Source organism: Entelurus aequoreus, linkage group LG14, assembly GCF_033978785.1.
Source record: "Entelurus aequoreus isolate RoL-2023_Sb linkage group LG14, RoL_Eaeq_v1.1, whole genome shotgun sequence".
Taxonomy (NCBI): Eukaryota; Metazoa; Chordata; class Actinopteri; order Syngnathiformes; family Syngnathidae; genus Entelurus; species Entelurus aequoreus.
The window spans coordinates 23,297,326-23,322,443 of record NC_084744.1 but is presented as its reverse complement, the minus strand read 5'-3'; the positions used below and the strand labels follow the sequence as shown (position 1 = coordinate 23,322,443).

The following is a 25,118-nucleotide window of genomic DNA, read 5'->3' as shown; positions in this document are numbered from 1 at the left end:
TTTACACACTTGTGTCTACTGACCTGCTGCTTAAACCTGAATGTTTTATCACAAAAACGGTTTCTCTCCAGTGTGTGTTCTCATGTGTGTGGTCATGTTTTGCTTTGTGGAGAAACTCTTCTTACAAACCGAGCACGGAAAAGGGTTCTCTCCAGTGTGTGTTCTCATGTGTGATATAATTCCGGGCTTAGTGTTAAATCTTTTAACACAAGCTGAGCAAGAAAAAGGTTTCTCTCCAGTGTGTGTTCTCATGTGTGTGGTCATATGATATTTTCTGGAGAAACTCTTCTTACAAACAGAGCAGGTAAAAGGTTTCTCTCCAGTATGTGCTCTCATGTGTATAACAAGTTCATACTTAGTGTTGAATCGTTTAGCACAAGCTGAGCAAGTAAAAGGTTTCTCTCCAGTGTGTGTTCTCATGTGTGCGGTCATGTCAAGCTTTCTGGAGAAACTCTTCTTACAAACCGAGCAAGTAAAAGGTTTCTCTCCAGTATGTATTCTCATGTGTTCTGTAAAATTACTCTTCTTTCTAAATGATTTCCCACATTCAGAGCAGTCAAAGTGTTTGTTGTTAGTGTGATGTCTCGTATCACCTTTAGAGTCATTTTTACTCTCCAGAGGTTTTTGGATGTGGTCACTGTGATCAGAAGAGTCTGACATCATGTGGTCCATGTCTGACAGTGGAGCAAAGATGCTGTCTGGTTCTGACTTTATATCTTCACAATGCTCTCCATCAGCTTCTGTGATGTGTTGACTTACAAGCTCCGCCCCTCTGTTCTCCTCACTTTGACTGTGATGAAGCTGTAAGGACTGAGCTTCATCTTCATCATTAGCCTCCTCCAACCTTTGAAGCTGCTCCCACAGTTCCTCCTCTTCCTCTTTAATGTGTGGGGGGGCCTGTAGCTCCTTCTGTCCCACACTGGAGCTCCACTCCTGCTGCTTGGAGGGAATCTCTTCTTGACTCTCTGCTGACACCTGCTGGACGTCTGCAGAACATAAAACACAAATGAGGCGTTACTGTATTTTACTTTGCAGTATTCAAACTATTGACATGTGAGGTAGGGTAAATAGACAGTGATGGGCAAGCTACCTGGACAATGTAGTAAGCTAAGCTACAAGTTACTCTCAATTAAATGTAGCTAAGCTATCCTCAGAGAATTGTAGCAAGCTACACTACAAGCTACACTGCAAAAGTATCTTGCCACATAAAAGTTACATTTAACAGCATTTCTATCTATTGGCCCACATGTATAATATCAATGTTAATGTAACTGAGAGTGTAGAAATGGACCCAGTGAGGGTCCATTGCTGTTAACTATCTGCCATTTAGCTGGGGACACCTTACAACTACCTCTCGGGGTCCCCGCACTCCACTGTATGCATTCATTTATTTGTTCTTGTATTTCTACCCTTCTTGAGACACCAACAAGGAAAATTATCTTCCATATGAGGAGGTGTGAACAAGTGATGACATAAATCCTGGTCCCAATACGGAAAACCATCGCATCTAATAGAGAATGTCTCATTTGCACCCCTGGTGGTGAAATCTATCAAAATGAGGGTGGTCCCAAAAAGGAGGAATTTTTCAAATTGACTCTGTGTCGGTTTTAAAAGTGCTCCCCTTCTGGTCAACATATGAAATAACAAGTGTGTAAACATTTTAAGTGCTTCTCCTCTAGTCAACATGTAATAAGTGTATGTAAGAAATTGAAATGTGCCCCCTTTGGCCAAAATGAATTTAGAAAAAGTATATATGTATGTATATATATATATATATATATATACATATATATATACATATATATATATATATATATATATATATATATATATATATATATATATATATATATATATATATACCGTATATATACTCCTCTCTGAGCTGCCACCTTATCATGGTAGAGGAGTTTGCATGTCCCAATGATCCTAGGACAGACCTGGGCATTCTGCGGCCCGCGGGCCGCATCCGGCCCTTTGTGCGTCCCTGTCAGGCCCGCGTGAGGCCAATTATAAATTACAAAATACATTTTAAAAAGTATCTATGTCGAGTGTGCAATACAACGGTGCTGCTTTTGTTTTGAAAATCGTTATTTGTATTACTTCCGTGTGGACGTATGCGTGTGCGTGATTGTGAGTGAATGTGAACAGCTGCAATTACAAAATAAAGTTGAAAAAACATCTATGTCGTGCGCGCAATACAACTGTGCTGCTTTTATTTTGAAAAGTATTATTTATGGGCGTGTGTCTGTGTGTAACCTGCGAGTGAAGGTGCACATGCAGCGACAAGTGATGCACGGTTTACACCCGAGACGCTAAAAAGAGAAAAGTTGATGAGGAATGCCGTGTTTTCAACAAGACATGAACTGCAAAGCAACGTCCCCTCTAAGGTGCGTGCCTGCGCAATTGCGCACTGCTCAAGCGTCCGCTGCGCGCAGCAAGTATATGCCGCGCACCAAATCAAATCCCATCTGAATTCTAAACAAAATAAACATATTTATTCTATGGAATTTTGCAATGCAACTTTGAGTGACAGTGACAACAAGCGGCCCTAAGTGTGTTCGTCAACACCGTTCAATTGAACACCGTTCAATTATTGTAACGTCTATCGAGATGCTTCGAGGACAGGAATTATATCGATCACTTTATTTAGCAAAACTGTTTATATTCGGACATAACCACACCAAAAACATGAGTAAAACAATTCTATCTCGAAAAACTAGTCATTTTCTGCCGTACAAACCAGGCCAAAACCAACTTGTCATCTGTCACCAACACGCATAGCACTAAACCACTGGTGCGTTTATGGCCACACAAAAAGTCGGACAACTCAAACACCACACAAAGTTACACTATGACTCCTCAGTCATACGTGTGCTTATTTTACTGTCATTTATTATTAATGTTAATTTATTTATATTAGTCATGGGATGCTGTTACACACACTATGTTGAAGTATTACTATTATTATTAATTATTATTATTATTATTATTATTATTTATCTTACGGTATATATCAAAAATAATATTGAGCAAAATGTAATTGAAATATTGTCGATGTGGCCCTCCAGCAGTGCTCGGGTAGCTCATGCGGCCCCCGGTAAAAATTAATTGCCCACCCCTGTCCTAGGAGCTATGTTGTCCGGGGGCTTCATGCCCCCCTGGTAGGGTCTCCCAAGACAAACTGGTCCTAGGTGAGGTATCAGACAAAGAGCAGCTTGAAGACCTCCATGAAAAATACAAACGAAGGACCCAGATTTCCCTCGCCCGGACGCGGGTCACCGGGGCCCCCCTACGGAGCCAGGCCCGGAGGTGGGGCACGATGGCGAGCGCCTGGTGGGTGGGCCTGTCCCTATGGGGCCCGGCCGGGCACAGCCCGAAGAGGCAACGTGGGTCCTCCCTCCAATGGGCTCACCACACATAGCAGGGGCCATAGAGGCCGGGTGCAATGTGAGCTGGGCGGAAGCCGAAGGCAGGGCACTTGGCGGTCCGATCCTCGGCTACTCTTAAGTTCCACTCTTCTACTCCAAAAAGGACCCACGGACAACTCACAATTTCCAGTTGATCAACTTTTATTTTTTCCAACTTGAAGAATTGTTGGTTTCCTTTCAGTTGATCTTCAAAATCATCAGTAGGTTGTAAACCTTTAAACCACATAAACAAAGATGTTCAACAATGTGATTACACAGGTATTTTTAAAAAACTTTTTACAAATGCTTTTAAACTTCTGAATAACGTTTTAAACTTTCTATATAATGTTTTAACTTTTAGCAAAACATGACTTTATCCTTTAAACTTTGCATTAATATTTTGTACTTTTAACTTTAAACATTTGCCATTTTAGCTTAAGCTTTAAACTTTTACATTTGCTTTAAACAATTTGCTTTTAACTGGTCAAACAGTATGAAATCAAAGCTGAAAAGGTAAATGCAGTAATGCAGTGGTACAATTTGAAGCCAGCAGTTCAAACAAACAAATGAAGAGAGTTCAGTAAGCTAATTAACAAACTTGCAGGTATAAATTAAGCTTAACAAACAAAGCATTTCGATCATCATTAAATGAAAAAGCATATTCACCGACCATTGGTGTGTTTGGAGAAACTTGTTGAGTGGATCTTGCGGTGGTGGCTGCTTGCTGCTGTTCTTTCCATGGAGGTTGTTTGGTGCATGAGTGACTGAACCTCCTTCCTTTTCAGGTGCATTCAATTAGTAATTTGGCGGCCATTTTACCTTGGCATTCTGGGAATTGTAGTTTGCACTGATATTGACCATGATTACTGACACTTCTGAGTTTTTAACTCAACAGCTACATAAGCTAGCTCTTAAGACGTGGAACGTCACCTCGCTAGGGGGAAGGAGCCTGAGCTAGTGTGCGAGGTGGAGAAGTTCCAGCTAGATATAGTCAGACTCACATCGACACACAGCAAGGGCTCTGGAACCAGTTCTCTTGAGAGGGGCTGGACTCTTGCCAGCAGTGAGAGGCGCTGGGCTGGGGTGGAAATTCTTGTTTCTACCGATCACCACCTGGTGGTGAGTTTGCTGCGATGGTCGGGAGGATGCCGGACAGACCTGGCAGGCCCAAACGCATTGTGAGGTTCTGCTGGGAACGTTTAGCAGAGTCTCCTGTCAGAGAGAGTTTCAATTCCCACCTCCGGAAGAACTTTGAACATGTCACAAGGGAGGTGCTGGGCTGGGCTCTTTTGGCTCATAGAACTCCGGAGGCAGCAGACAGGTACCGACAGGCCAAGCGGTGTGCGGCTATAGTGGAGGCAAAAACTCGGACATGGGAGGAGTTCGGGGAAGCCATGGAAAACGACTTCCAGACGGCTTCGAAGCAATTCTGGACCACCAACTGCCGCCTCAGGAAGGGAAAGCAGTGCAATGTCAACACCGTGTATGGTGGGGATGGTGTTCTGCTGACCTCGACTGCGGATGTTGTGGATCGGTGGAGGGAATACTTCGAAGACCTCCTCAATCCTATCAACATGTCTTCCTATGAGGAAGCAGTGCCTGGGGAATCTGTGGTGGGCTCTCCTATTTCTGGGGCTGATGTTGCCGAGGTAGTTAAAACGTTCCTCGGTGGCAGGGCTCCGGGGGTGGATGAGATCCGCCCGGAGTTTCTTAAGGCTCTGGATGCCGTGGGGCTGTCTTGGTTGACAAGACTCTGCAACATTGCGTGGACATCGGGGGCGGTACCTCTGGATTGGCAGACCGGGGTGGTGGTTCCTCTCTTTAAGAATGATTTCATTTTCCAGCATGATCTGGCACCTGCCCACCGTGCCAAAACCACCAATAACTGGTGTACTGACCATGGCATTACTGTCCTCGATTGGCCTGCCAACTCCCCTGACCTGAACCCTATAGAGAATTTGTGGGGTATTGTGAAGAAGAAGCTGAAAGACACCAAACTGTGAGGAACTCACATGGCTGCCGTTTGTGTGTCCCCAAGATGCAAGAACCAGGAGAAGGATTAGCAGGTAAAATGATTTTAATTATCATAAACAGAAAATAAAGCAGTCTTGCATAAAAAGTTCCAAACGTAGAGAGTCTATCATCGAGCCCTGAGGAGTGCTCCAGAGAAAACCTAAATAGACATATGCTGATTGGCAGCTGGTGTGGACCGGCTGCCAATCAACGGCGGGTGAGGAGAAAACAGTGCTCAGCGGAACAAACAGGAAATATAACAAAATAAGAGCACTGACAGGAAGTAATACAAAAACCAGGAAACAAACTAAAATGAAGTGACCGATCGTCACAGGACCCCCCCCCCCCCCCCCCCCCTCTCAAGGAACAGATTCCAGATGTTCCCTGGAAACAAGAATGGAAAAAAGTCCAAAAATTACGGGAGGGTGGACGGAGGAGTTGGTGGAGGGTCGCCAGGCCAAATGTCCTCGCAGCCAGTGAGGGAGAGTCAGGTGGCGGCGACGCGTTGAACGCCGCTGCCACTGGTGAGGTGGGCGACCACGGAACGGCCACATTAGTGGCCGACAAGGAGGCGGAAGCACGTGGTACCTGAGCACCAACAGCTGCGAAGGTCCACACGCAGGTTCTGCAGATCGCTGCCGACAGCGCGGAGGAAGTCCATAACACCGTCGCGTCTTTGGTGGATGAGGAGGAGGAGGTTGCGCAGCCGGCGGCGACGATGATGACAGCACTGTGGGAGGAGCCGTCAACAATGAAGATGGCGGCGCCCTGCGAACGCTCGCCAGAGATGATGTCGTGGGTGGTTCCGCTGCCGACCAGGAAGATGGCGGTGTCGTGCGGAGTCCCACCGATGATGGAGATGGCGGCGCCGGGCGAAAGCCTGCCAGAGACGATGATGTCTCCGTGGGAGGAGACGATGGTGGGGATGACAGCGGCGTGTGCTTGGCTGCACCGCTGCCGGTAGTAGCCCCCCCTCCACTAGGCGGATGCCAGACGCCGTCCACCACTGGGAGAAGGAGTTCCAGGTTGTTGATGTCCCCCGGTGCGAAAATCAGGGACGGGCGGAAGGGGGCCAGGAGGAGGGAAAACAATACGGCCCTCGCCGAGTCCCAGCAGGAGGCCAGGAAGGACATCACGGTGGGCTCCACTGGAGCCTTCGCCGGACTGGCGGGACGAGCGGGTGCTGGAATGGATAGCAGCCGTGGTGCAGCTGCTGGAAGCTGCCTAGGAGCAGGAACGGGTGCTGGGCGCTCAGCCGGTGTTGGTCGTCGCGGCGCCGCGACCGGCGTGCGACGCGGGGCTGCGACCGGCGTGCGACGCGGTGTGGGAACCGGAGGTCGACGCGCAGGCACAGGCGATTGCCGTGGAGCCGGGACAGGACGCACAGCAGGCGACGGGGAGATGGCGGCGGTGGCCGCGCCGGTCGGAGAGCTGGAGCCGGCGGCCTAGCCGGGAGGAGGGTAGGCGGCGGTGGCCGCGCCGGTCGGAGAGCCGGAGCCGGCGGCCTAGCCGGGAGGAGGGAAGGCGGCGGTGGCCGCGCCGGTCGGAGAGCCGGAGCCGGCGGCCTAGCCGGGAGGAGGGAAGGTGACGGTGGCCGCGCCGGTCGGAGAGCCGGCGGCCTGGGCGGAGGAAGAAGGTCCGAGCCTGCTGTGGGCTGGGACTGCACAAACCTGGCTTTCAAGTCCTCGATGAATTGTGCGGTCCAGAACATCGGCTGTGCATCGCCGACAGGGGTTCTCACGAGGACGCAGCATTCTGGCTCGATGATACTGTGAGGAACTCGCATGGCTGCCGTTTGTGTGTCCCCAAGATGCAAGAACCAGGAGGAGGATTAGCAGGTAAAATGATTTTAATTATCATAAACAGAAAATAAAGCAGTCTTGCATAAAAAGTTCCAAACGTAGAGAGTCTATCATCGAGCCCTGAGGAGTGCTCCAGAGAAAACCTAAATAGACATATGCTGATTGGCAGCAGGTGTGGACCGGCTGCCAATCAACGGCAGGTGAGGAGAAAACAGTGCTCAGCGGAACAAACAGGAAATATAACAAAATAAGAGCACTGACAGGAAGCAATACAAAAACCAGGAAACAAACTGAAATGAAGTGACCGATCGTCACACAAACCCAATAATGCAAATGAGCTAAAGGCCGCTATTGAAGCATCCTGGGCATCCATAACACCTCAGCAATGCCACAGGCTGATTGCCTCCATGCCACGCCGCATTGGTGCAGTAATCCGTGCAAAAGGATTCCCAACCAAGTACTGAGTGCATTAATTGACATTTTCAAATGTTTGATTTTGTTTTGCTGTTATAAATCTTTTTTTTTTACTTGGTCTGAGGAAATATTCAAATTTTTTGAGATACGATTTTTTAGTTTTCTTAAGCTGTATGCCATAATCAGCGATATTAAAATAATAAAAGGCTTGCAATATTTCAGTTGATGTGTAATGAATCCAGAATGTATGACATTTTTGTTTTTTTAATTGCATTACAGAAAATAAAGGACTTTATCACATTATTCTAATTTTTTGAGACAGTCCTGTATATGATAAAACAAGACGGCAGCTAGAGAAGGACTAAAGAAGGAATTCCCTATTCATCCCCCTCTGGTCAACATATGAAATAACAAGTGTGTCTAAAAATCTGAAGCGCTCCTCCTCTGGCCAACATATGTAATAACAAGTGTGAGTAAGAAATTGAAATGTGCCTCCTTTGGCCAAAATGTATCAAATAAATATGTATATAGAGACATACTGTAATAACTTGAAGTAAATAATGAAGATTAAAAACCAATTACAAACAAAACATTTAAAACAAAACTTATTAAAATTAACTAAAAGCTTACCTTTTTTTAATATTTTCACAGTATGTATATATTAATGTTGTAAATACAAATCTGTATATATCTAGAAAGGGTGGTCCTAAAGAGGTAGGCACTGTCACATCTAATAGAGAGCCAAATACTAGAGTCTGTGAACATTGCTCCAAAGTCAAGATTTTTTGTTAAATTGATGTGCATACAAAAGTGAACATTGACAGGTGCACAGGCAACAATATATGATAAAACAAGACGGCAGCTAAAGAAGGACTTCCCTATTCATCCCCAAAAAACCCGCCAGGTGAGCAGCTGATTTTACCACTTCTGGTGCTGACGTAAGACAACCCACGTCCCATATGTTTTTTTTTAATGAAATACGTTTATTTCCGTCATATAATCAACCAACAACCATTTTGTGTCATCAGTTTAACAGTACAGATGATACATATTTAACAATCATACACATTTAGACACAAAAAGAAAAGAAAAATAACGACCGAAAAAGGAATAGGCTGAAGCCAAAGCTTATATTTCCCTTGGCACTAAGAGGGATTACCCCCAATACTTCTTAGACGGAAACAAAAAGAATGACAACATAAATGAAGTAGTTGAAAGCTTCAATAATTACTTTGGAAATATTGGACCAAAATTGGAGGAAAGGATTCCAGACCCAGTTTCAATTGAGGACTATAATGACACCATAGAGCAGGGGTGGGCAATTAATTTTTACCGGGGGCCGCATGAGCTACTCGAGCACTGCTGGAGGGCCACATCGACAATATTTCAATTACATTTTGCTCAATATTATTTTTGATATATACCGTAAGATAAATAATAATAATAATAATAATAATAATAATAATAATTAATAATAATAGTAATACTTCAACATAGTGTGTGTAACAGCATCCCATGACTAATATAAATAAATTAACATTAATAATAAATGACAGTAAAATAAGCACACGTATGACTGAGGAGTCATAGTGTAACTTTGTGTGGTGTTTGAGTTGTCCGACTTTTTGTGTGGCCATAAACGCACCAGTGGTTTAGTGCTATGCGTGTTGGTGACAGATGACAAGTTGGTTTTGGCCTGGTTTGTACGGCAGAAAATGACTAGTTTTTCGAGATAGAATTGTTTTACTCATGTTTTTGGTGTGGTTATGTCCGAATATAAACAGTTTTGCTAAATAAAGTGATCGATATAATTCCTGTCCTCGAAGCATCTCGATAGACGTTACAATAATTGAACGGTGTTCAATTGAACGGTGTTGACGAACACACTTAGGGCCGCTTGTTGTCACTGTCATTCAAAGTTGCATTGCAAAATTCCATAGAATAAATATGTTTATTTTGTTTAGAATTCAGATGGGATTTGATTTGGTGCGCGGCATATATACTTGCTGCGCGCAGCGGACGCTTGAGCAGTGCGCAATTGCGCAGGCACGCACCTTAGAGGGGACGTTGCTTTGCAGTTCATGTCTTGTTGAAAACACGGCATTCCTCATCAACTTTTCTCTTTTTAGCGTCTCGGGTGTAAACCGTGCATCACTTGTCGCTGCATGTGCACCTTCACTCGCAGGTTACACACGGACACACGCCCATAAATAATACTTTTCAAAATAAAAGCAGCACAGTTGTATTGCGCGCACGACATAGATGTTTTTTCAACTTTATTTTGTAATTGCAGCTGTTCACATTCACTCACAATCACGCACACGCATACGTCCACACGGAAGTAATACAAATAACGATTTTCAAAACAAAAGCAGCACCGTTGTATTGCACACTCGACATAGATACTTTTTAAAATGTATTTTGTAATTTATAATTGGCCTCACGCGGGCCGGACAGGGACGCACAAAGGGCCGGATGCGGCCCGCGGGCCGCAGAATGCCCAGGTCTGCCATAGAGCAAAATCCTAACTCAATGTTCCTCAGTAATGTGACACAGGAGGAAATAGTTCTAATCGTGAAAAAATGCTAATCTAAGACTTCAATCGATAGTAATGGAATTGATATGGAAACGATAAAAAAGGTTATTGAAGAGATCTCAGGACCATTCATGTATATTAGTAACCAGTCATGTTAAACAGGTAAATTCCCAAACAAAATGAAAATAGCTAAAATGCACCAATTTATAAGACTGTAGACAAACACCAATTTACAAATTATAGTCCTGTTTATTTACTTTCACAATTTTCTAAAATCATTGAAAAACTGTCCAATAACAGATTACAGAGTTCAACAAACGAACATAGAATACTAGATGAGAACCAATATGGATACACAGCTAATATTTCAACTTTGATGGCTTTAATTGAAATGACAGAAGAAATGAGCAATGCAATAGATGTTAACAAATGTGCAGCAGCAGTGTTGTTGGATCTAACTAAAGCATTTGACACAATTAATCACAATATTTTAATCAAAAAACTAGAAGGATATGGCATCAGAAGGTTGGTCTTAAACTGGATTAGAAGTTACTTAACCAACAGGAAACAATACGTGAAGCTAGGCCAACACACTTCTACAACACTAAATATATCCTGTGGTGTACCTCAGGGATCAATACTAGGACCAAAATTATTCAATCTCTATATAAATGATATTTGTAAAGTTACTAAATATTTAAAGTTAGTATTATTTGCAGATGATACAACAGTGTTTTGTTCAGGAGAGAACACAGAAGATAATACAAATAATAACAGAAGAAATGAACAAATTAAAAAGACGGTTTGACAAAAACAGACTATCTTTGAATCTCAGTAAAAGTGAAATAATGCTACTTGGTAACAGTAGAAGGGAAAGTCAAACACAAATACAAACCTACCACATAGTGAAGGACATACACTATTTGATTTCCTATTATGCAGCTCATTTTTATTTGACACTTATTGAAATATCTTGTGTGACATCATGCACAAAAGTGCACTTTATTTGTTTTTAACTATTGTAGTGGCGTTCTGTACAAAAAGTGCACTTTAATTTAGTGTTGTTTTGATTTGTCATCTTAGTGACATCATGCACAAAAGTGCACTAATAGCTTGTTTTAAAATGTCTCTGACAATCTTGCACTTTCTGTTTTGAAATGACATGAATGTTTGTGCCACTGCTTAATAACTGTTTAATAAATACACTTTTAGTTGTGATTTCCCTCTCTGCATGAAAGTTTAAAAGTAGCATATATTAATGCAGTATGAAGAAGAATGTTTTAATGTAGACACATAGAATAATCATACTGCTGTGATTATATGCATCAAGTGTTCATTCAAGGCTAAGGCAAAATATCCACATATATATGGTGTATCGCAGACCTGGGCATTCTGCGGCCCGCGGGCCGCATCCGGCCCTTTGTACGTCTCTGTCCGGCCCGCGTGAGGCCAATCATAAATTACAAAATACATTTTAAAAAGTATCTATCTTGAGTGTGCAATACAACGGTGCTGCTTTTGTTTTGAAAAGCGTTATTTGTATGACTTCCGTGTGGACGTATGCTCGTGCGTGCAGCGGCAATCACAAATTACAAAATAAATTTAAAAAAACATCTATGTCGTGCGTGCAATACAACTGTGCTGCTTTTATTTTGAAAAGTGTTATTTATGGACGTATGTCCTGTGAGTGAAGGCGCACAGCGACAAGTGATGCCCGGTTATCCCCGAGACGCTAAAAAAAGAAAAGGTGATGACGAATGGCGTGTTTTCAACAAGACATGGACTGCCAAGTAAAGGTAAAGCAGTGTGCTTAATTTGTAGTACACGTGTTGCTGTGTTTAAAGAATATAGTGTAACGACCTGCTGAAGTTGATGTTGTCTTCTTGAGTTGCGTAAATGAGGAGTGAGGATAGATGTGCGTGTGGAAGGAACGCGATAAGTTGAGCTTGCTCAATAAAAGTTTAAAAAGAGCGTCAGACTTGGTGTGCACTTCTTCTGGACGCTACAATTGGTGGCAGAAGTAAAACTTTGCGCATACTGCACTGCTTAATTGTGTGCGCAGCCTGCTACGTCATCGAGAGGTACGTGCCACGTGAGGAGCTCGCCGGAGAGAGAGAGAGAGAGAGAGAGAGAGAGAGAGAGAGAGAGAGAGAGAGAAAGAAAGGAAGGAGAGAGGCAGTGTCTACAGGTGCAGCTCACGCTGCTTGCCATGGGGGAATTCCGCCCTCAATGAAGACTCCCAAGTTTGATGGCAAGGCGAACTGGGAGGCATTTCATCCCACTTCTGACATCAATTGAGTCCAGAAGAAGTGCACACCAAGTCTGACGCTCTTTTTAAACTTTTATTGAGCAACCTATACTAACACAGCTCAACTTATCTCGTTCTTTCCACACGCACATCTATCCTCACTCCTCATTTCCGCAACCGCAACGCTTCCTCCTTCTTCGCCAATCACCTTACAGGCGTGCTACGTTCACAACAAAGAGGATGCAGGATAAAGTGACAGAAATTGAAATTTTTGCATGGTATTATACATCAGGAAGTGTTGTGTAAGAAAGTGTTAAAAATAAAACCATCAAAAGCCATCTGCTTTTGTATAAAGATAAGTTAGGTTGAATGAAAATATTATTATTTTTTATCTTACGGTATATCAAAAATAATTTAAGCAAAATTTAATTGAAATATTGTCGGTGTGGCCCTCCAGCAGTGCTCGGGTTGCTCATGCGGCCGCCGGTAAAAATTAATTGCCCACCCCTGGTGTATCGTGACATGGCCTAAAAATATCAAGATATTAATAAAAGGCCATATCGCCCAGCCCGAATTAGAATGGGATTTTTTTTTTTTTTTTTAAATATATCCACCGTCATGTCTTTTATAATGATTGTGAACCATAGAAAAATTCCCCCCCCAAAAAGTGCAGTTCCCCTCTAAATTCCAGTGATTAGATTTAAGACTTGAAGTCTATGAGCATGAAGTGATGAAGCCTACTTGGATGAGAGGACAAATGTCTTCTAAGACAAAGTGAACAGTCCAGTTGTGATGGATTGAATGCCCTGAGAATAAAATGATATGTGGATGTTGTGCTTACTTGGACTGTGATGAAGCTGTGAGGACTCAGGTGGTTTGTCTTCATGCTCTTCAGTCTTCACAGAGACAACAGTCAGTGGAAGCTTGGTGACATCATCCTCCTCCTGCCCTAGAAGACACTCTCCCTCCTGACTGATCCTCACTTCCTCCTCTTCCTCTTTAATGTGAGGGGGCTGCTGGACATCTGTTGGGTAAATAAGTCAATAAGATAAAGAGAGAAGAGAAATAGTTTTGGACTGACACTGTTAACACAATGACATTATTTGTGTTCTTTCCTGTGTTGTGTTAAAAGTGTGTAGCAAAACAACCAATAAAAACACGGGAAATACCTCCTTTTTTCCTAAAATTATTTCAAAAGTGGTACAGTGAGTACAAAAACAGGCTTGGAAAGTTGATGGGGGTCCATTTGAAAAGTTTTTATAAGTACGAAGCAGCATTAAATGAGGCATTCTTAACTTCACTGATGTAAAGTGTGTAAATATTGAGATTGGCATTACCATGACTTCAATATCATGGAAATAAAAAAAATCTAATTCCAAAATCACTTAAAAAAAACATTCATGGTATGTTTTTGTCATCATGCAGAATACTTTTTGGTGGTCATTTTGTTGGCTGGGCAAAAAGGAACTTTTAACAAAAACATATTTTACTAAGTGCTGTGTTATGGAGTATCTCCATCAACAATTCCTCTTTAGGAATTGGAGACCATCTACAACACGCTGAAGGAAAGTCAGTCACCTTTATGTTCTTTTAATAATTGAAGTGTTGACTACTTTGGTTATTGAAAATAAATGTTTATTTTCACTTATTGTTGCATGTAAGTCAGAATCAGGAAGTGAAATTATAACTAATTAGATTTGATTACAGTATAAAATGTATTTGGTGAGTGTGTGAGTTTTGTGTAAACATGTTGATAAAGGTTTACATCTTCTTGGGGACTGGAACACAGATATGTCCTGAAAGGATGCACCCATTTTTAAAACCTTCACTAAGCTGTGCCACCAACATTGCCTCACTTAGCTCATTAAGCAAACTACCAGGGTGAGTGAGTCCTTTTAAACCTTCATAGACCTCGTTGTTATTTCTGACCAGTCTAAGATCACCACAAGTGGAACTACTGTATGCGGCTTAAGTGATCATTCCATCATTTTCTGTACCCATAAAGAACATAGAACTGAGGCTGACGGCCACAAAACAAGCACAGCTACAATCCTCAAGACCTAGACTAGCAAGGCTTTCAATGACAAACTGGCACATTAAGACTCGCCCCGGTACTTGCAAGTACACAGGTCTTTGGGTCAATTCCTAACCTCAGAAAAGTAGATAACTTCACAGTCAAAGTGGGTGACAATATTATAACAAACAAAAATGAGATTACCTTTGTTGGCTGCATCGTAGAGACTAATCTCTCTAGTGAAAAAATGACTACTAGGGTAGTCAAAGAATCAACCGACAAATTCTGTTCTTACTAGTGTTGGACCAAAATGTATTTTGATACTTTTCGATATTTTTCTAAAAAAAAGGGACCACAAAAAAGTGCATTATTGGCTTTATTTTAACAACAAATCTTAGGGTACATTAAACATATGTTTCTTATTGCAAGTTTGTCCTTAAATAAAATAGTGAACATACTAGACAACTTGTCTTTTAGTAGTAAGTAAAAAAAACAAAGGCTCCTAATTTAGTCTGCTGACATATGCAGTAACATATTGTGTCATTTATATTCTAATATTTTGTCAAAATTATTAAGGACAAGTGGTAGAAAATGGAATGTTAATCTATGTGTTCATTTACTGTTAATATCTGCTTATTTTCTGTTTTAACATGTTATATCTACACTTCTGTTAAAATGTAATGATTACTGATTCTTCTGTTGTTTGGATGCTTTACATTAGTTTTGGATGATACCACAAATTTGGGTAACAATCTGATACCAAGTAGTTACAGGATCATACATTGGTCATATTCAAAGTCCTCATGTGTCCAGGGACATATTTCCTGAGTTTATAAACATAATATAAATAAATAAATAAAAACGAAAGATGTTGTGATGCCAAAAAATATTGATGTTATCATAGAAGTCGTACTTTTTAGAGGCGGTATAGTACCGAATATGAATAATGCAGCTGAGTCACCCCCCGTCACCCCGAAAGGGACAAGCGGTAGAAAATGGATAGATGGATAGTATTGCGGTACTATACTAATACCAGTATACCGTACAACCTTACTTCTTACATAGTAGGATCACCCCGCTGGTGGGTAGAAATACACTTAAGACTCTAACACAAGATATCATTTAACCCCACTTTGACTACAGAGTTCATGTTTAGTACCGTGACGCCTTAAAAGCCCTGAAAAACTAACTCCAGACAGCCCAAAACAAAATGACTGGCTTCTACTCAACCGTCCATCTCGGGCTCACCTTTCCGCCAACCATTTCCTTAACGTGGGGAGGCTCTTGGTAGGTGACAGAGTACATCTTCTTGCAGTTGGTCTGGTGTACAAGATACACCACATCACTAAAATACTCATGTACCTGTCTAGATACTTCAAAATATATTGACCATTATAACACCAGAGGTAGTTGTACAAATCACATTCAACCCTAATTTCACTCCAAAAAAGGTTCCAATTTGGGTGCCTGCTATACCACCAACATGTGGGAGTCCCTATCAAAAAGAAAACATATTACAGGTTGCGGCTACTCGTAACTGGGAATATACAAAGCCTTTTGCTTATTTTAAATTGTATTTTCTTGCAGTACATTTGTATTTTAAATGCTACTTTCTACATAGTACTGTGTTCTGTGTGAGTTAAACAAATATTTCAACTGAAACCATGTCAGGCTTTCTTGTAGCAGTGAATGTGTACCGTGATGAAACTGTACCCTTTCCTATGCAAACTTCTCATAAGTCCTTCAATCAATCAATCACACATTGTTACAAACTGAGAGGAACATCAACCTCAAACTGTCTCGTTTTCATGAAGAATCTAAATCTTGGCATTGCATCATCCCCACAAGACAAAGCATCTTCCTATTGAAGAAAAGTGTTAATAATGAAATATAAAGTTAGTAAAGATGTGAGAGTAAGAAGTAAACAAACCTGTTCTGTGTAACACAACTTGATGTTTCTTGAAAACAGCGTCCAGTAGTTGATGTTGTCGCTCCTTCTCCTCTTTTGTTGGACAAAGTTCCTCCTCATACTTTGCTATCGTTCTTTCGCACATTTTCACACAATCACAACACTTTACACTCACATTTGATCTCTACTTAGCGATGTGTTGATAACGTCCGCGTCTCTTTGTTAGCAGCTAACAAGCTAAGCTAACTAGCAAGCTAAGCTAGCACATAAAGTGCGCTCAGACTAATGTATCCGGATACAAACAATGACTAACAATGTTTCATCTACTACACGACATATATGCGTACATGTATGCACTAAATACAAATAGAGAAACAATAATGGCCAGTGGCCACGTTTAGGCCTTCTCTGTCAAACGCCATTTTGCTTTTTACTCCTTCGTCTTCTTTGGATTTCCAGCAGACTAGTAGAGCATCTTAGGCCTCCACAGCTTCTTAACGGGACTTCTTCGTCCTGTCCTATGGTCCATACTACATTCTACAGTACAGGAGGTCGCGCTAGCAACCTTTCAATGGACCACTTCCAAGTTGGCTTCTGCGCATGTCCAATTTGTTGAGGTCAAAGTTCGTGAGGGATAAACAAAGCCAAGCAACTCCATACTTTTTTAGTAAACTTCGTCAGTTGGTGGTTTGTGTTTACTCTTTAGCATGAATAGTAGTAGATATATTTCTGAATGATTGTTTATTCCGTCGTGTATATTTTTCAATTTGTGGAAGACAATTTGTGCAGTTGTGGGATGTTCTAATAGTACATCATCATCATCATCATCATCATCATCATCATCATCATCATCATCATCATCATCATTTCTTTGTATTCCTTTCATGAACATGCATATATACAAGCCACGTACACTTCACACTTTCATTGTTTTTTTGTTTCTTATGCATTTCCATGATCAGAAAGGAGCAGATGGAAGAATAATATTCTTATATTTATCTGCCAACCTTTTTTAACACTATTATTTTAGATGACTTTATCACTGTTCCCTCCACCAACACCCCAACCAGGCCTGGCCCTAACCAATCTGGCGCCCTAGGCAAGATTTTAGGTGGCGCCCCCCCACATCGGCAGTGAAGTGTATATACTCACAAGAAACCGAATAGCTTTGTCTTTCACCTTTTTTTTACTTAAAGAAAGCAAATTAACATATTATATGAGAATGTTATGTTATGATTATCTTTAACCGAATCACAGCAGTGCTCAAATTAAAAAACAGCATTCCCTCTCATGTGATATTGCTTAATTAACATTAATGATGTGCACTTTAACAACTAGGCTTACAACTATACCTAATATATAAAGGGGTGGAAAAGTGACTATTACCTGCAGGGCAAACATTAGCTAACCAGAAAGCAATAACAGTGTAAACAAAAAACACCTGCTTAAAAGATCTAATACAAATGTCCCTGAGGAATGTAAGGTGGGAGTACTGTAGTTACCTAGCGTTGCATTATTATTTTCCATAACAATTTAGCCCCCTCCACAATATTAACCCGACGTTAAAAAAAAGAACTAGCTATTTATTGATTAGCAATTGCCGAATCATGTAACATTAGTTTAATGCTAAAAAGCCAGGTTACTATCACATTCTGTAACAGACAAATAATTTCATGTCGGCTAACGTTACCTCCCTTCTACCTCTGTCTTTTTCTCGTTTCTCCTCCTCTTCTTTTCTCTTTTTTCTTCCCTGGGCACCTGACAGTTTTGGCCGTTGACACATCTTGTGTTGATTTTATGATGTGGTGACGTCCAAAAAGAGTCATGATACGGGAAGGGAGGGGTCGCACCGTGCGGGGGGAGAGGGGGGGGGGGGGGTACGTAATGTTGTAACAAATAATATTTCTATCAAATAGGCTTTACTTTGCATTTTAATTAACGTGGGATTATTTGTTGTATTTAGAAATAATAGTACCAACTTATTTTTCTTTTTTTTTTTTCTCCAACATTTGTGGCACTGGCGTGGCGCCCCCTAATGGACGGCGCCCTTAGCATTTGCCTATACGGCCTATGCCACGGGACGGCCCTGACCCCAACTCCAACATACTTTTTCATTTTCCTTGAAGCATTTTCACAATGACACGTCCAATCAAAATCAAAAATCAGTTTGATATAATGCCAGTTGTCTCTTTTTCTAACTCTTTTTAAATCCAAAAATATTCTTGCAACTTTTTAAGTCTTTCTTTACAGAATTCCATGCTTTCACAGCAGCAACAGACAAGCACATTTTTTTCAAATGTGTTGGCGCTCTTGGATGTTTAAAGTCATACATGTGATTCTCATCTTCAGACGTGATCACCAATAACTTTTGTAAGTCCTTCGGAAGAACTTTATTTCTAACTTTGAACATCACTAATAAGAGTATGCAATTCTACAATGTCTTTTAGTTTTAATAATCCTGACCTATTGAAGAGTGCATTTGTGTGGTCTCTATATCCTACTTTAAAAATAATACCAATTGTTCTTAAATGTAAAATAAATAAAGGCATTATGTTGCTGTGATATGTATGTCCCCATATTTCTGCACAATAATTGAAATACGGTAGAATAATTGAACAATATAACATTCTCATTGTATTATACGGGACACTGTATTTAACCTTGTTCAAAATAAATAAGCTTTTAGATAGCTTTTTTTTCACATGCAGGTCATCTAGGATGACCCCAAGAAATCTGGGGCCGTATTTATCAAACTTTTTAGAATTACTCCTAAGAGTCTGCTAAGAGTTGACTTAAGAGTAAATAAATTATTCGCTGAAAGCTGCACTTAAAAGTTAGTTATCAAGCGTCTTACTCACACTTTCAGCGAAGTGTAGGACTGAATCTTAAGTGTCACACTCAGAGCTGAATTACGACATTACTACGTGCCGTAAACGGAATTTTAGGTGACGTCATTTCTGTGTCCATAGAAATGACCAATCACGGAAGGGAATCCCTTGTCTAAGAATAAAGAAATATCTTAGAAATATTTAAGTGGACAATGGGAGTGCATATTTTGACAATAAACTATAAAATAATACAAAACAAACAAACAGTATTGGCATTGAATCAAAAATAAATGTTTCCTTTTTGTTGCACCTTTCCTGCTTCCTGCTCCCAGACCGTAGTCAAAAAGGCAGGGGAGACACTTCTCCAGGGCCGATGTATGCTCGGGGTAACACCCTTCACTTTACCCGGCAGTGGGTCTCCACAGCGGACGACTTTAGGGTGAATGATGAGTCCGGCGATTAGTTGCAACTCTTGCTTTATTGATTGCTTGCACACAGCCAATCCAACACAAAACAAACTAGTCCCCGCCCGCAATCACGCTACCGCTCCCTCTCTTCTCTCCCCCACACACTCACTGACGTCACTCACCTCACATGCTGTCACCTATTAAAGGGCCACACACACACATACGCTACTCTCATAACATTTTCTTCCCAATTCATTAATTAGGCAACTAATTTGAAACTGGTGTGGGTGGCTCTATATATACTAGCCCACTGCAGCCACATGCAGAAATCAACAAGGAATCGAAAATTATTAAATCTGTGACAACAATAATACCCGCTCTGTCTAAACGATACCGTTTGATCAGCTGCTCGTCATCAAACAAAGCCAGGACATCCTTCCGCTCCCTGAACGTTCGCACACGTCTCTCTCGCCTCTGTGCCATCCCCTGCTGGCAACTCCTAACCACTTAAGACACCTCAGAAGGTCTCTTAAATATCGTGGAGAGTAGGAGTGATTCTTAGACTTAAGAAATTTGATAAATAGCTTTTATTCTTAAGTTTGAGAGTAGGACTAAATTTCGCCAATTCTCAGGACTTAAGTGTAAAATGGCACTCTAAGACGCTTGATAAATACGGCCCCTGATTTCAGACACCTTCTCAATGTTCACATTGTTTATGGATAAACTAACTTCTACCTTTTTTTTTATTACTGAATACCATCAATTTAGTATTTTCCAAATTTAAAGATAATTTATTTACATCAAACCACAATTTTACTTGAACCATTTCCTCTTCAATATTATCAGCTAAGATTTTCAAGTCATCTCCTGAACAGTATAAATTTGTATCGTCTGCGAATGATATGTACTGTAAAATTTCTGAAACCTCACAAATATAATTTATATATAAAATAAACCGTTTAGTTCCTCACAAGATGGAAACAAACTATGTGTGCCATTCATGAGTGTTATTTTGACTCAGGAAGATGTGTTTGTGATCCACCATTCAAACAGAGCCAGTTTCCAAAAGATCCAGACATGAAAATAAGATGGATTAAGGCCGTTAATAGGAAATGTAAGAACGCTAATAACAAGTGGGTGGACTGGAAGCCTACAAAAGACTCACAGATCTGCAGTAAACATTTCTTGCATGGTAAACCAAAGGATGAGCACCCTTTGCCATTGTTAGAAATGGGCTACACATCAACAGTTAGCGTGAAAAGAAGAAGAAGACTAGTGCGGCATGGACCTACAGAAATGTCAACATCAGCGTCAACTACTGCTGCTGCTTCCATGGATGAAGTTATCCCACAGACTGGCCAAGTAGATGATAGTTCTGAATCCACCACACCAGGTATGATAAAACATGACATGGACAGTATTTGAAATAAACATTGTTGAAACATATTGCTACATTATACAATAATGTTGTGTACAAATATTCATAAAAGGTACATTACATCATTGTTATCCTGTAATCACAAATGTTGTAAGTGTCATGGATTATCTACTAATAGGTTATATCAATTGACAGTTATTTGTTTACTAAAAAGTACCAATTAACAGTTATATTACTTGGTAAATGATTTTAAATGACACATTATTATTCTTTTTTTCAGTCCCCAAAACTCAACACTGGAGTGGAATCTGTGGAACATGATCATCATCATTGCTGATAGGATTGCAGAACAATTCCTTCATCCAACCTGCAAGGAATACATGCAATACATGCACAATTGTGTTGGAAACTTACTATACCAAATATTGCTAAATAAAATTACCAGGTATGGGACTGCTAGATATTGGTGAAAAAACAAAACAAAAAACGTTCATGTAGCTAAAATATGGTGATCTCACCATATGGTATCATTAAAATACAAACATAAAGGAAATCTGACCTGTTCTGAAATAACTGTAACCCTTGCCTTCTTTATAACTTTGAAGCATTCTTGTGTCCATGTGTGTAACACCAAGGTACATGCCTACATCAAAGTACATGTGTGTAACTCCAAGGTACATGCCTATATCAAAGTACATGTGTGTAACACCAAGGTACATGCCTATATCAAAGTACATGTGTGTAACACCAAGGTACATGCCTATATCAAAGTACATGTGTGTAACACCAAAGTACACGCCTATATCAAAGTACATATTTGTAACACCAAGGTACATGCCTATATCAAAGTACATGTGTGTAACACCAAGGTACATGCCTATATCAAAGTACATGTGTGTAACACCAAGGTACATGCCTATATCAAAGTACATATTTGTAACACCAAGGTACATGCCTATATCAAAGTACATGTGTGTAAGACCAAGGCACATGCCTATATCAAAGTACATGTGTGTAACACCAAGGTACATGCCTATATCAAAGTACATGTGTGTAACACCAAGGTACATGCCTATATCAAAGTACATGTGTGTAACACCAAGGTACATGCCTATATCAAAGTACATGTGTGTAACACCAAAGTACACGCCTATATCAAAGTACATATTTGTAACACCAAGGTACATGCCTATATCAAAGTACATGTGTGTAACACCAAGGTACATGCCTATATCAAAGTACATGTGTGTAACACCAAGGTACATGCCTATATCAAAGTACATATTTGTAACACCAAGGTACATGCCTATATCAAAGTACATGTGTGTAAGACCAAGGCACATGCCTATATCAAAGTACATGTGTGTAACACCAAGGTACGAGCTTAATTCTGCACAGGTCCAAGAGTGTTAAAAATAATTTAACCCTCGTTACCCAGGCTGTGAATTAGAATGGCCTAGCATTATTAGCCCGATGGCCGCTAAAAAGACAAATGCCAGCAGGACCAAGGGATAGGCGGCTCGCCGGGCAGAGCGATAAAGGGAGGCCAAGGAGAAAAAGGAAGCACTTCCTTGTCGCCAAAGTTATATCCAAGGATACACAGACTCGACTGTGTGCTAACACGACTGTTTATTTTAATTTACGACACTTCCAAAAGGCGCGGGTCAAACTGCTTTACGGCACCACACTTCACTGTCGTAACACACCAACACCAGAACATAGCATAGACTAGACTATATGCTACAAACAGATCGATTAGTTGGCTTACTTGTTGCCCTCGACCTCACTGGTAGAATCCGGCAGTTCTTTGCCCCTGGTTTCAGGGAGGGAGAAACCCAGAACTCCACTAAGCATTGCGATGGTGCTGAAGACAATGTTGGGTAGGAACCAGTGATAAAAGGCCTACATGTTGATTGGTGGAGAGAGGAGAGCAGCTACTTGCCCAGCTATGGACAATAATCCAACAGCTGTTTGCATGAGGAGAGAGAAGAGTAGAACTGGAAGTACAGAACACTAGGAATAAAATGTTGACACAAACATGAAAAAAACTCCATATGTTATACGCAGAGCCACGTCATAAAAGGAGGAAAGCCCCCGGTAGCCTCCATGACAAAATGGATATACATACCCTGAACTAATATGTATTCATTCAAATGATTGAATAGCTTTTTTTGCAGAAGGTCCTTAAAAATAGCACAGCGCTCCTGTAACTCTGACAAAATAAATGAACCAAAATCAAATGTCTACCGTAGAAGACTGGTTCTCTAGAACAGTGTTTTTAGAATAGAATAGAATATATCTTTATTGTCATTGAACACTGTACAACGAAATTGCAAGCACTAATTTAGTGCAAATTCATAATAACACATAAAAACATAAGAACATGGTACTCAGATAAATAGATACAAATACATAAAATAAGCATACCAAGCACACAGCTCACATGCACTCATTCTTTTTTATGCCTTGTGTTCAGCGACACTATTGCTCTCGGGTAAAAAGTGTTCTTAAATCTGTTTGTCCGGCATTTTAATGTCCTGTATCTCCTGCCTGAGGGCAGCAATTCAAAAAGTTTATGTCCGGGGGTGTGCCGTGATACAGTCTGGTGTGCTGTGGGAGAATATGTAATTTTACCTATTTGGGTTAAAAATATTTTTTGCAAACCAGTACCGGTAATAATAATCTGCAAATGTGTCGGTGCTGTCTAGAGCTTGGCAGAGTAACCATGTTATATCCTTCCATATCAGTAGGTGACAGCTAATAGCTAATTGCTTTGTAGATGTCGGGAACATGGTTTGTCATGATCACAATATGCAGGCGACAGTGTGCGGGTAAAAAGGTATCTAATGCGTAAACCAAAAATAAACAAAAGGTGAGTGCCGCTAAGAAAAAGCATTGAAGCTTAGGGAAGGCTATGCAAAACGAAACTAAAACTGAACTGGTTGCAAAGTAAACAAAAACTTAATTCTGGACGACAGCAAAGACTTACAGCGTGTGGAGCAGGCGGCGTCCACAAAGTATCAAACAATCAATCAATCAATGTTTATTTATATAGCCCTAAATCACAACTGTCTCAGAGGGCTGCACAAGCCACAACGACATCCTCGGTACAGAGCCCACATACGGTACATCCGAACATGACATGACAATCAACAATGTCCACACAAAGAAGGATAGCGACAACTTAAATAGCCTTGATTGCTAAAACAAAGCAGGTGTGGGGAATAGCACTCAAGGAAGACATGAAACTGCTGCAAGAAAATACCAACAAAACCGGAAAAGCCACCAAAATAGGAGCGCAAGACAAGAACTAAAACACTACACACAGGAAGACACCAAACAACTCCAAATAGGTCACGGTGTGATATGACAGGTCGTGACAGTACTTTGAGACAATAGCTATAGTGATGCATGCTTGGTTATGGTTTGAATTCATATCCAACAATTGCAAGAACTATATTTTATTGTCAATATCGACTGCTGAGTTTCATTTTTTCTGCTGGTGGTGTGCCTCTGCATTTTTCTATTAAAAAAATGTGCCTTGGCTCACAGAAGGTTGAAAAATACTGGTCTAGAATATACAAAATGGGACTAATAGTGAAGACAGAAGCCCCTCAGTTCTTAGCTTTCTGGAAATGTGGGCTCCAAAACAATTAAGTTTAATATCCCTGCTGTATGGCCTTACTTTGAGAACTAAAACAGAGTCATGGCCCTCACAACCCCGTGACCCTGAGAAGAATACACAGTATATATGTTGATCTCAGGGCATTCAATCAATCGCAACTGGACTGGTATACATATTTAGGGTTCTGGCACTAGCCGCTAGACTACATCTGACCAATCCAAGTCTAAGACTAGATCTGACCAATCTAAGTCTATGAGCATGAACTGTTGAAACCTCCTCGGATCAGAGGCGAATAGTCTTCTAAGACAAACCAACCAGTCCAGTTGCGATCGATTGAATGCCCTGAGATTACAATGACCTGGATGAATGAGAACATTCATACACCGTATATATATATTGCTTACCTGACTGAAGTGGGGAACAGTTCTTGAGAGTAGACCATACACACCGAAATATTCCAGTCCAAGAAGAACTTCCCTGTCGTTACAAGAGTCGTAATAGCAACAGCATTGTCTGGAATGGGAACAAGTGAAA

At 40.9% G+C, this 25,118-nt stretch overlaps 1 protein-coding gene across 2 annotated transcripts in view; it reads right to left on the bottom strand.

Moving 5' to 3' along the window:
- LOC133664535 (major histocompatibility complex class I-related gene protein-like) overlaps window positions 1–16,914 on the bottom strand; it is a 30,179-nt gene extending 13,265 nt beyond the window's left edge. Inside the window, exons 1-3 of one of the 2 annotated variants that reach the window (XM_062069238.1) lie at window positions 16,368–16,914; window positions 13,265–13,447; window positions 594–986 (exon numbers count right to left, since the gene is read on the bottom strand). In XM_062069238.1, the coding sequence (XP_061925222.1) occupies window positions 594–986; window positions 13,265–13,447; window positions 16,368–16,491 (700 nt within the window). In that variant the 5' untranslated portion in view covers window positions 16,492–16,914. The remainder of the gene's footprint in view (window positions 1–593; window positions 987–13,264; window positions 13,448–16,367) is intronic. The other variant, XM_062069240.1, reaches the window with a different exon arrangement.
- Between the last annotated feature and the right edge of the window lie 8,204 nt (window positions 16,915–25,118).